At 46.4% G+C, this 13,450-nt stretch overlaps 1 protein-coding gene across 10 annotated transcripts in view; it reads left to right on the top strand.

Moving 5' to 3' along the window:
- LOC118387580 (nuclear factor 1 A-type) overlaps positions 1–13,450 on the top strand; it is a 236,119-nt gene that overhangs the window by 204,125 nt on the left and 18,544 nt on the right. For 4 of the 10 annotated variants that reach the window (XM_052527435.1, XM_052527428.1, XM_052527452.1 and 1 more), the window contains exons 8-10: positions 1,565–1,699; positions 11,837–12,015; positions 12,519–12,584. In XM_052527435.1, the coding sequence (XP_052383395.1) occupies positions 1,565–1,699; positions 11,837–12,015; positions 12,519–12,584 (380 nt within the window). The remainder of the gene's footprint in view (positions 1–1,564; positions 1,700–11,836; positions 12,016–12,518; positions 12,585–13,450) is intronic. The other 6 variants (XM_052527454.1, XM_052527460.1, XM_052527464.1 and 3 more) reach the window with 4 other exon arrangements.

Raw genomic sequence — 13,450 nt, 5'->3', positions numbered from 1 at the left:
TATCTTTATGTTTGAAGCCTGAAATGTGGCAAAAGGTCGCAAAGTTCAAGGGGGCCGAATACTTTCGCAAGGCACTGTATATATGGTTAGGGTCTACCTTAAGTCCTTCCCTTTCCAACTCAGTTTGATCAAACAGCCTTCCCCCAAAACCCTTCTTTACCCAACGGAGGGCAATTACTAGTCAGTCCTTCCATCTCTTTCTTTATCTCCCTCTCTCACTGCCTGAAAGGGGAAAGGAGTCTGCGAGTCATGGAGACTTCTGTGTCATTTAGGTCTAGATTGACACACACACTTTTTACACACAGACCTCAGTCCATTGACACAGACCCATCTAGAGACTTTAGATCCCAACTCCAATGCTTTCAAGACGAGCTAGAAAAAGGCCAAATGCAGCTCTGCTTAGTGCATGATCTTTTCGGAATGTCGGAAGGAATGTTTCATTCTTCATTCTTCCAAAAATGAGAGGCATTACAATTATTAAGAAAGCTTTATTCTTAGACGAATATTTTAAAAGCCATTGAGTGTTTATCAGGGGCATTAGTTTTACCTTGTATGGTGTACAGAGTTTGCATAATTTAGACCATTCCATTGGTGCATCTGGCAAGGTAAAACGAAAGCATCCAGTGTGGTTGGGGTGTGGTCAGATAGAGCTTTGATTGCCTGTGGTGCACAACCAATTACAGTAGAGACTGAATATGAACCATACAAATAACATTATCATGCATGGTCTCTCTATTGACTATTCTCTTTGGCTTTAACTCTTGTGGAAAATGCTATCTGAGCCTATTGCTCACATTAACCCAGCAAAGCCCCAGTACACACTGGACAGGACTGTGTGACCATGCTGTGTGCTTTGTCACTAGGACCTTACCTGTCTACTATACCATCTATTCCTCCTTCCCCTATTTTTACCATTCCCACATCTCTCTCTTAACCCTAAACCCCCATCAGTCCACGGATAAGGCATGTCTATTCGTTCTATATATTTGGGCCCATTTTCTGGTATGGAAATGATATCATTCAATTATTAACAACTAACCTCAACTCGATAAAAATAAAATAAAATCTACAGTTTCTAATTAGTGCTGTCTCCTGGAATTTCATAAACTTTCCTCTAAAAACTTGAACTGAATAGGCAAAGAGGTCCTTACAAAATGGCAATCAATGCACACGTATGTGCCTCTGAGCTATGCTTCTCAAAAGTAATACAGTAACTTAGCTTCTGTATCATCATCAAATCCCTAACATTGTTAGGTGGATTAACATTGAGGACCCTGCAAACAACAAAGGTGAGGATTTTTGGAAATATCTTAAAAAATAATCATTGCGACGCAAGGCACAAAACTATCTGTATTCCCCTTTGAAGACCGGCCTCCACTCGTACAGTAGCCTATGCTGCGCTCCGTTGGGCCCTGACCACTCCCCTTTCCTCCCCCCATCCCCCTAGTCTGGCCCCCACGCCTCGCCAACCCCCCTTCCTCCACACTCTCTCACCTGTGAACCCAGCCTGTGAGTCTCCGTGCCCTTTCCTTATTAAATTTCACTTATCAATCATTCTTGCCAGGGATGCCATCGCCCACCACATTAAAGAAGTCAGAGAAGTGTGGTTTCAGCAGCCCTGTCGTGCCTTCGCAGACCACCTCCTCCCCCCGAACGGCATTCACACACCATCATCGGCCTGTCATTACAGGACCTAGAGGTGAGGTCCCCCCCACCCCCCACCCCCAACCGTGTCATCCCTGGCTCTCCCTAGTTCACCACCTATAGCTGCCTACTCCCCTCTGTCAGATAAGGGCTGTAGAGAGAGAGAGACAAAGCAGAGTGCTCCGTGTGGCTGGTGCTGCTGTGTGTGTGGCTCTGCTCAAACTTAGTGTTGCTACTGTAAGTGTGTTGTACAGTAGTGTTTCCCATCACCGGTCCTGGAGGACCGCCAACCGTACATATTTTTGTTGTGGCCCAGACAAGCACACCTGATTCTACTTGTCAACTAATCATCAAGCCCTTGACTGGTTGAATCAGGTGGTTTTATCTGGGGGCTTCAACAAAAATGTGTGCTGTTGGGGATACTTGAGGACCGGAAGTTGGGAAACACTGTTGTTCAGGTTCTGCTTTGTGGGTTTGAGTGCGAGATCCCATCCCCCTTTCACACTTGGTGATTAGTTCTGTGTGCACGTGCGTGTTTGCGTGTGTCTGTTTTTGTGCGTGCATGTATGGCCGGCTGTGGGTTTAGCCGGGAATGGTCATGTCAGAACACGAGTTCATATTTTTACTGTGAGTGTAATCCACAGATGACCTCACCAAGGCAAGCTGCTTTCGCTTTGGCCGGTTTGGTTTATATTATGGTTTGGTTTATATATGGTTTGGTTTATATATGGTTTGGTTTATATATGGTTTGGTTTATATATGGTTTGGTTTATATATGGTTTGGTTTATATATGGTTTGGTTTATATATGGTTTGGTTTATATATGGTTTGGTTTATATATGGTTTGGTTTATATATGGTTTGGTTTATATTTGGTTGATATATTATGACTTATTACCATATAGCCATAAATGTAGACCACACAGGTTTATACGATATGAATGTTTCAGGAGACCAGTAACTAACATTGAAATGAGTAATCGTCATCGTCATTAGCTTTAAGTGCTACTTTCTGAACTATTATCCAAGTATTAGGACGGGTCCTAAATAGCATAGGGCCGTAGGGCTCCAAGTAGTGCCCTTTAAAGGGAATGGGGTTCCGTTTGGGGGACAGCGTTACAGTATAGTGTGGTTATCCGGGAGCTTTGTTTCCCGTCCTGGCCACCAGCAGTATTTGCTTTAGCGAGGCAATGCTTTCATATGCTCTGGCAATGCTTTCATATGCTCTGGCAATGCTTTCATATGCTCTGGCAATGCTTTCATATGCTCTGGCAATGCTTTCATATGCTCTGGCAATGCTTTCATATGCTCTGGCAATGCTTTCATATGCTCTGGCAATGCTTTCATATGCTCTGGCAATGCTTTCATATGCTCTGGCAATGCTTTCATATGCTCTGGCAATGCTTTCATATGCTCTGGCAATGCTTTTTGTTTGAGGGGGAAAATATGGGTCATCCAAACATTGTTTTGCACTCTGTTGCTTTGTCCAGGCTAGTGTTCTTGCAGTTTGAGAAACGGGTTGAGGAACGTGTAGTCCTATAGTGTTCGTATAGCTTTTCTTTTTTCAATTCACCATTTTATTTATTCTCATTTTTCAACCGGTCTCCCCTTTTGTTCGTACTCACTGCTAAGCTCTGTGCAGACAACTGTGCGTCGGTTAATGTGGAACACGCTAGGAAGACCATCCATCGACAGTGACGTGAGCACTTTGAGCTCTCTGTGTTGTCAAGCAGCTAGCTAGCTTGTCGTCACTGTCTGTCTGAGAGAAGGTAGTCGTCACTGTCTGTCTGAGAGAAGGTAGTCGTCACTGTCTGTCTGAGAGAAGGTAGTCGTCACTGTCTGTCTGAGAGAAGGTAGTCGTCACAAGCACACACACCACTGTTTCGTTGATGTCTTCCATCTGCAGTGGTGGGGGGGATTACTACAGGCTTGATGTCCATAATATTTTGACCTATAAAAAAAACGTTAAAACCCACTGGGGCTTAAAGGTTGAGGCTTGGGAGGGATTAATTCGTGTCAGTAAGTAGTATAACTGTCACATTTAGGATGTTGTGTTCTACGCTCACATAAAAGGCCAAAATGGTGGGGTTCATTCATCTTCAAGTCGAGCCGGTTGTCATGTCTGTTTGGTTGATTTTAACCGCCCTGTTGTACCGATCTAATCTGTAGTTGATTTATCATAGTTGGAGCGCCTTCTTCACGCCCCACGTTCCTTTTGAAACGTTAGCCGAACCCGTTGAGCCGCGAGACGTAGGTGTCGTCACAGGGCGCCACAATTTGGCAAACAAAGACTCGCGAGCCGCACGGTTCGTTAGCTTGACTTCTCGTCTTCAAAAGGGCTATTAAAACGGTCTTCTTTCGTTGTCTCCCTCGGCACTCTCCTCAGCAGCCTCCTCCCACGGGTTCGCACACACACACACACACACACACACACACACACACACACACACACACACACACACACACACACACACACACACACACACACACACACACACACACACACACACACACACACAGCCACCTGTTGATATCTCTCCAAGTGAAAACCACCCTTCTCAGTCATAATAAGGGAGGGATTTCTTTTTTGTATAATTTTTCAGCATCCCTGTGGAACGCTTTCCACACCTTGTAGAGTGCCCCGACAAATTGAGGCTGTTCTGGAACTCAATATTAGGAAGGTGTTTTTAGAGTTTGGTATACTCAGTGTATTACCACTAGAATATTACTAGTATTTTATATATTCCTGCTACCGGTCACTGTTTACAGGTGTTCTTAATGTTTGTACGCTCAGTGTATAATATATTTTTCAACTAGAAGTTGGCAGTGGGGGTAAAATAGAACAAAGTGGTAGGTGGGGGAAGAAAAAGCCACCGAACCAATTCAATTTGCAAAGTGGAACTAATCCGTAGCACTTTTCTATTGGCCATGCAGCACCACATGTAGGCCCAGACCACAATGGAGCCCGCTGCTCCCTCCCTCCTTCCTCCCTCCTTCTTTCCCTCCCTCCCTCCATTTCTCCTTCTTTCCCTCCCTCCCTCCCTCCCTCCCTCCCTCCCTCCCTCCCTCCCTCCCTCCCTCCCTCCCTCCCTCCCTCCCTCCCTCCCTCCCTCCCCTCCCTCCCTCCCTCCATCTCTCCTTCTTTCCCTCCCTCCATCTCCCGCCAGCTGTCTGAAGCCTTAGCCAGCTTCCCGTCTTGTTCCCTCCCCTCCCACGTCATGATAATTTACATATTTGACCCGGGGGGGGGCGATGCCCCTGGACCCCCTCCAGATTAGCTACAGGCCCACCCACTGGGCGCGTGTGGGGAGGACCTACTGTCCATCCAGCCCCACTTTCATCTCTCCTCCATAATGACGCGGTAAAGTCACAGCTAACAGGCCTCGCTTAGAGCCCCAGTGAAAGGCCCTCAGGGACCCTGCTGGGGATGCTGTCCCCTACCTCCTCGCCCTCCCCTCCAAGCTACAGCTAGTCCCCTCTGAGTTGAATGGGATGATGATGGGGGCACGGGGCTACAGAGCCCATAGTTAGCGTACTAGCAGGCTAGCAGCATATCAGCTGCTTCAACATATTTGATATCCTCCCCATTGTCTCAACAATGTGGCGTTAGTACACCTTCAGCACAATGTGACGCATCGCTCACGAGGCGAAGCCCAAATAAACCCCGGAGAGGGGGAGAAGAGAAGAGGGAGCTTATTCAGGGAGTTATGAGCTGTGCTGTGTCTGCTGTCAGGAATACATCCTTCTCTGTAGCAGTGGCAGGTTACTCCACCCACCCCTCTAACAGGCCTTAACACTGTTACCCCAATTTCTCCTTTACCACCTGTGGAGTCTTTTCAAATCAGCAGTGTCATAACAGGACGAATGCTCACAAACAGGGCTGTAGAGACGTGTGCACAAAATTAGAGAGAAATACGCTTTTTGTGCGTACGGAACATTTCCGTGATCTTTTATTTCCGCTCACGAAGCATTTTTGTTCCGTATGGACAATTCAGATATGAGGTGATTGATGGGAATGACAAGTATTGACAGGGCTCCCCTAACCCGTTTTAAAGCAGACTGAATGTTGCGCTGATGGTGAGTACAGCATTCAGTCGGGTATTAACCAGGCTAGCGGTCCCCCAGGATCGGTAGTGTGACCCCCGGATGTCAAGAGGGGACTAAATGCAGTAAAGATGGGTTTATGGGGTAGAGTAGCAGCACCCCTCCGCATGCTAAAAGCCTTTTTGGGCTCATTAGTTGACAAGCCGGGACATGGGCGCCAAACTTAGTTTACTCACAACTTCTCCCCTGGAAAATATTCATCATAGCATAAATGAGGAACATAACATGTGAGCAAAAGGCTATTTAAGTAATTGGAAATCGTTCTCGAACACTTAAGTTTAGTCTCCCCCAGAAATAAATAATGATTCCTAATTGACGCTGGCCATTTGTGTAATGGACATTGGCGGACCCCTCTTGGACCGGCCCAAGCCGGTCGGCACAGTGGGACAGGAGCTGGTCAGCGGCCAGAGAGGCAGCGGTCAGGTCAATCACTCAGACTCTACGGCCATATACTGGACGGGGTAAACGATGATAAGTGGCGGTGATCCAGAGACTAAGGGTGCATCCAAAATTGCACCCTATTCCCTACATACTTCACTACTTTTGACCAGATCCCATTTAAGGGCATTTTGGACACAACCTTAAGTGACGCCCGTCAATGGTAGTCTACTTAGACAATCTGCCTCGCTAGCTAACGTTGTGACGAGCGGGAGGTATAAAAGCACCAACGATTGATTCTGATTCTAATGGGGGACATAGTACCTCCTTGAGTTGTGTGTGCGTGTGCACGTGTCAAGTTTGTCTGTGCCTGTGCGTGTACGACTGCAAGTGTGACGGGGTGTTTTATTAGCACACTTGTCAGGCGCTAACTGGAGAGTGACTCATCCACATTTTACGAGCCCGACTCGCCAGTGTGCAAAGCTGTGTGCAAAGCTGTGTGCAAAGCTGTGTGCAAAGCTGTGTGCAAAGCTGACATCAAGGCAAACGGTGGCTACTTTGAAGCATTTAAAATATAAAATAGAGTTGAAGTCGGAAGTTTACATACACTTAGGTTGGGGTCATTAAAACTCGATTTTTCAACCACTCCACACATTTCTTGTTAAGAAGCTATAGTTTTGGCAAGTCGGGTAACACATCTATTTTGTGCATGACACAAGTCATTTTTCCAACAATTGTTTACAGACAGATGTTTTCACTTATAATTAACTGTATCACAATTCCAGTGGATCAGAAGTTTACATACACTAAGTTGACTGTGCCTTTAAACAGCTTGGAAAAGTCCAGAAAATGATGTCATGGCTTTAGAAGCTTCTGATAGGCTAATTGACATCATTTGAGTCAATTGGAGGTGTACCTGTGGATGTATTTCAAGGCCTACCTTCAAACTCAGTGCCTCTGCTGGACATCATGAGAAAATCAAAATAAATCAGCCAAGACCTTAAAACAATTGTAGACCTCCACAAGTCTGGTTCATCCTTGGGAGCAATTTCCAAATGCCTGAAGGTACCATGTTCATCTGTTCAAACAATAGTACGCGAGTATAAACACCATGGGACCACACAGCCGTCATACCACTCAGGAAGGAGATGCGTTCTGTCTCCTAGAGATTAACGTACTTTGGTGTGAATAGTGCAAATCAATCAAAAACAACTGCAAAGGACCTTGTGAAGATGCTGGAGGAAACAGGTACAAAAGTATCTATATCTCTGGGCTCTGGCCCCCCAATGGTGGAACAAACTCCCCCACGACGCCAGGACAGCGGAGTCAATCACCACCTTCCGGAGACACCTGAAACCCCACCTCTTTAAGGAATACCTAGGATAGGATAAAGTAATCCTTCTCACCCCCCTTAAAAGATTTAGATGCACTATTGTAAAGTGGCTGTTCCACTGGATGTCATAAGGTGAATGCACCAATTTGTAAGTCGCTCTGGATAAGAGCGTCTGCTAAATGACTTAAATGTAAATGTAATGTAATATATCCACAGTAAAACGAGTCCTATATTGACATAACCTGAAAGGCCGATCAGCAAGGAAGAAGCCCTGCTCCAAAACCGCAATAAAAATGCCAGACTACGGTTTGCAGCTGCACATGGGGGCAAAAATTTTACTTTTTGGAGAAATGTCCTCTGGTCTAAAAGGAAAAAGGGGGAGGCTTGCAAGCTGAAGAACACCATTCCAACCGTGAAGCATGGGGGTGGCAGCATCATGTTGTGGGGGTGCTTTGCTGCAAGTGGTGCACTTCACAAAATAGATGGCATCACGAGGGAGGAGAATTATGTGGATATATTGAAGCAACATCTCAAGACATCAGTCAGGTTAAAGCTTGGTCGCAAATGGGTCTTCCAAATGGACAATGACCCCAAGCATACTTCCAAAGTTGTGGCAAAATGGCTTAAGGACAACAAAGTCAAGGTATTGGAGTGGCCATCACAAAGCCCTGACCTCAATCCCATAGAAAATATGTGGGCAGAACTGAAAAAGTGTGTGCGAGCAAGGAGGCCTACAAACCTGACTCAGTTACACCATCTCTGTCAGGAGTAATGGGCCAAAATTCACCCAACTTACTGTGGGAAGCTTGTGGAAGGCTAGCAGAAACAATTTAATGGCAATGCTACCAAATACTAATTGAGTGTATGTAAACTTCTGACCCACTGGGAATGTGATGAAAGCTGAAATAAATCGTTCTCTCTACTATTATTCTGACATTTCACATTCTTAAAATGAAGTGGTGATCCTAACTGACCTAAGGCAGGGATTTTTTACGAGGATTAAACGTCAGGATTTGTGGAGAACTGAGCTTAAATGTACTTGGCTAAGGTGTATGTAAACTTCCGAATTCAACTTTATATTTGGATTTGTTTAACACTTTTTTGGTTACTACATGATTCCATATGTTGTTTCATAGTTTTAATGTCTTCACTATTATTATACCATGTAGAAAATAGTCAGATAAAGAAAAACCTTGGAATGATTAAGTAAGGTGTTCTAAATCCTTTGACTGGTACTGTATATAAAAAGCATGAATGGATAGCGTACGATCATAGATACCATTTGGCCACATAGGCCTATAAACATTTACAATGAACGGCAAAATCACAATAATCACAAGAATGGATTCAGATCAAAGTCTACGTTGAGATCGAATGGGGCAAAGGTCTTTAAATTAAAAGATCCAGGCAGCCTCTCGTTTTAACAATACATTGTCACGGTTACCCCCTCTCCTAGGGAGGGTGACGTGTTCGATGCCGATATGTAAGGTAGGGACGAAATAGAGGGATTCGCTTCCAAAAAGTGGGCCGCAACTGGATACGTCGAGTCCTTGCACCGAATGGTGCTACGATGCTCCGAGATTCTTACTTTTAGTTTGGGCTTCGTTTTACCCACATCATTTTTTACCACAAGGACAAATGAGAAGATAAGCTGACTGCCTTAGTGGAGCACGTGTCTACACCTTTGATTGGGATCATTTTCCTTGTCTGAGGGTGTTTGAAGGATCTCCATTTTTGTAAGTGCCATTGCCTCGAATGCAGCCAACATTAAAATTGGCAATACTTAAGTTTTGTCAATTAGGCTGTGGCGATAAAAGGATCTCTTTGCGCTGCTGGGTTACTGTACCCAGTACTGCCCTGTCTGTGAGGAGGCTCAGCAATGGCCTATTGCCATGAGCCAGAGAACAGGTCTCAGACCAGTGAGCTGGAAAGAGGAGTCAAGGGTAGAGAGAGGGTGGGAATGGGACAGGAGAGAGGTGTCTCAAAGAGAGCGGTGCCTGAGGGCATAGAGTGAGAGAGCAAGAGGATGACAGGGACAGAGAGTGTGTCTGTGAGAGAGGGAGTGACTGAGTCAGCCTGTGAATGGGTGTGTCTGCCTCTGTGAGGTCAGTGTGGTTCTGTCTCCTGCCTGCAGCTTCTGCAGCATTGCCTCAGCACACAGCACAGCAAGGCTAATTCAATTGTAGAGTCTGGACACTCCACTCTTCCGCCTGTGTGCACGCACATGCACATGCTCATGCTCATTATGTCCGTGTGTGTGTGTGTGTGTGTGTGCTCGCGCAGCCAGGGAGTGCACAGCGAGGGTCTCTCCACCCCTCACCCCCGCCGACCCCACCCCTCACTTCAAAAGTCCAACATTCCAGCCCCCCAGACAAAAGGCAGGAATATGAAAAGACGGGGCACGCCAAAAAGAGAAAAGGAGGGGTTCTGTGTCTTTCAGCCTCTTAGGCTGGAAAGTGATAGAGGAAGGGCATGGAGTCTGCTTCCCAAATGGCACCCTATCCACTATGTAGTGCACTATATTTGCCCAGGTTCCAGTTTCCTGTCAGACTCTATTGAGGCTGTAAGTATGGAATAGGGTGCCGTTTGGGATGCACCCAGAGAGAGCCATGGTCCATTCTATTATTACTGTAAACACAATGGCCACATAGCGGCATGGCGGAGGGGGAGCGTCCCCCCAGTTTCCAGTCAGCCTCTATTGACAGAGCCATAAATCATGGCAAAGTTAAGTGAATTAATGCAGCAGGGAGCTGTGGCTTTAACAATGTTTATGTAGTATCAGCTTACCATCTCTCTCTCTCTTTCTCTCTCTCTCTCTCTCTCTCTCTCCGATAGCTGTATGATCCCTGCTTCTCTCCTTGCCCTCTCTCTCCCTCTCTTTCTTTCTCTCTTTTGCACTAAGTTTACCATCTCTCTTTCTTAGTTAACCATCTCTCTTTATCCTACTCTGTCTCTGTAATTGCTGTACGTTCTCTCTCTTTCCCTCTCTCTCTGTTTACCATTCTCTCTCTCTCTCTCTCTCTCTCTCTCTCTCTCTCTCTCTCTGATATGGGCAGAGTGGCGGAGAGAGCTAGTCTTATTAAGAGACCCAGCAGTAATACATCACAGGCTTAAAGACCCCCTCTCTCTCCCCCGCCGTTGCACGTCCCAGCCAGGCATTATACTAATAACCAATAACTGAATATTACCTCTATTAAGAGCAGCCTAATTAGATTGTGCTGGTTACAATTAAATACTTAATAAGCCTCGATCCATTACAGCACTGTCAGTTATACCACAGGATCCGGATGGAGGACAGGTGCAGACCTGTGCCAGTCGATTAATTGAGCCCGCGTGCACACTTGCATTGAATCTCACACACACACGCAGATCAACACATACACACAAACCTTACATGCGGTCACACTCTCACAGACACACGCAGGATTCACACACACACACAAACACACATGCTTGCGTTCACTCTCACACCGACTCTCACTCACATGCAGACGTCACAAACACACACAAACACACACACACACACACACACACACACACACACACACACACACACACACACACACACACACACACACACACACACACACACACACGTGTTCACGCACACTCATGCTCACACACACACAGATTTGGAAGTTAAGAGGATGGAAATGTTTAATTGTGTCATCGGTGACGCAACACCTCCAGACTCCAGACTCACCTCCAGACTCATTGCTCTCGACACTTCTGTTGTGACACAGTGGAAAGTCAAATGCCATCAGCGGACATCACAAATGTCACTAAGTGTCATTGCCTAATAACAATGACTGTATACCAATTTGTGACAAATATCATGTTTAGAAGTGTCAAGTAAACGGTTACCACATTTTCCCCTTGTGCGAGAGTGAATGAATGCGGGCCGCAGTATGCCTTTGGTTGAATCATGGAGGGCCCGCCTCCCTTTTGATAGACAGTGAGGGGCATTGTGGTCCGTAGACGTCTTGTCATCTGCACCGTGGGCCGCCTGCCCTCTGTCACCACCACGTCAAAAAGGCCTGTCACACACACACACACACACACAGCCCAGCTTGTGTTTGTGCCTTGGCGTTTGTTTGTTTGTTTGGGAATTACTGGGTGTGATTATGTGGGTGTGTCTGGATGTGAGTGTGTTGATGTGCGGAACATGTATGGTATTAAGTGACATTCTAAATGGTGTGTGACAAACTGTGGTGCATGGCACCCCACCGTGATAGATGATGTCACCTTCTCCCCTCCATCCTCCCATCTCTCTAGCCTACTCCCTAACCAGACTCTCTCTCTCTCTCTCTCTCTCTCTCTCTCTCTTATTGACTGACATGACAAACTTTCTATCTCCCCCCCACCTCTCCGCCCACAGCGAGTCCCCACGCCACGCCGTCGAGCCTCCACTTCCCCACGTCGCCCATCATCCAGCAGCCCGGCTCCTACTTCTCCCACCCGGCCATCCGTTACCACCCCCAGGAGAGCCTCAAGGAGTTTGTCCAACTTGTCTGCCCCGACTCTGGCCAGCAGGGAGGACAGGTGGGCTTCCTTAACGTAAGAACAAGGAGCCTTCTACAGTACATACATACCACAAACACCTAGGTTGTGTCCCAAATGGCACCTTATTCCCTATACCAGGAGTAGGCAACCCTGGCCCTGGAGGGGCCGCGGGCACTTCGATTTTTTTAATTGAACCGACCTGGAAGACCAGGTGTGTTGAATTTAGGCAAATCACTGAACTGATCAGTTAGCTCAGTTGGTCAGGTGTAGTGTCTAGTTGGAAAAAAATCCTGCAGTACCTGCGGCACTCCAGGAACAGGGTTAGCTAACCCTGCCATAAATAGTGCACTAATTTTGACCAGGGCCCATAGGGATTAGGGTGTCATTTGGGATGCGTTACTTGTTCGATGCCTCTTGCTTCTTTCTTTTGGATTCTTCTGTTTAAATTCTTCTGTCGTTTTCTTTCTCCCTCTATAGTGCTCTACATTCATGCTGGTCCATTCACACACACACACACATATATATTTACACTAATGGGGGATTTTTTTCTCTGTTAGAAGTATGCAGAAATACCATGGGGGAAATACTGTACAAGTGGTCGAAGAGAGAGCACTGCAGTGGAGGTGTGTGTGTGCGTGCGTATGCCTGTATGTGTGTATATGTACTTGCGTGGGAATGCGTATGTGTGGGTGGGTGTGTGTGTGTGTGTGTGTCTGTATCTGGGGGGTTGACTCGATGTCTGCAGTTAGATAGTTGATATATTTCTGTCTAGACACTGAATCAATACCCAGACCAGTTTCCCCATGCACACTTTTCATTCGCCCATTTAATCTGAATCCATCTCTCCGTGTACTCCTGCCCACAATACACACACACACTGAGAGACACACACACGGAGAGAGAGAGAGAGAGAGAGAGAGAGAGAGAGAGAGAGAGAGAGAGAGAGAGAGAACAGCACTGTGCGTGTAAAGGTTTAGTGAGCCGTGACGACAATCTCAGTACATGACTAACTTCTAGCTTTGAATAGCAGTAAAGGAAAGGGTAGACACATATCCAATACCATCAATTAACCGTCTTACCTGGCCCTTTTCATAGTAATCCAATCACCAAAACAGAGCAACAGAATCGTTCTCAATCAGATCTGAACATGACGCGGGATTCTATATCAAACGACTTAGCGTATCTGATACAAGTGGCTGGCTGATTTACAGCTGTCTCTATTGCACACGCGCATAGACCCACACACACACACACACACACACACACACACACACACACACACACACACACACACACACACACACACACACACACACACACACACACACACACACACACACACACACACACACACACACACACGCACACACACACACACACACACACACACCGGTGTGACTTCCTTCCAGGCATAAATCTGGAGTGCACGGTAGCTGACCCTACAGCCTGCTGTCTCCAGCATGGCCCAGACACTACAACAAGAGACGGC

This window comes from Oncorhynchus keta, chromosome 1 (genome assembly GCF_023373465.1).
Source record: "Oncorhynchus keta strain PuntledgeMale-10-30-2019 chromosome 1, Oket_V2, whole genome shotgun sequence".
Taxonomy (NCBI): domain Eukaryota; kingdom Metazoa; phylum Chordata; class Actinopteri; order Salmoniformes; family Salmonidae; genus Oncorhynchus; species Oncorhynchus keta.
This window is presented reverse-complemented; position numbering and strand designations above follow the sequence as displayed.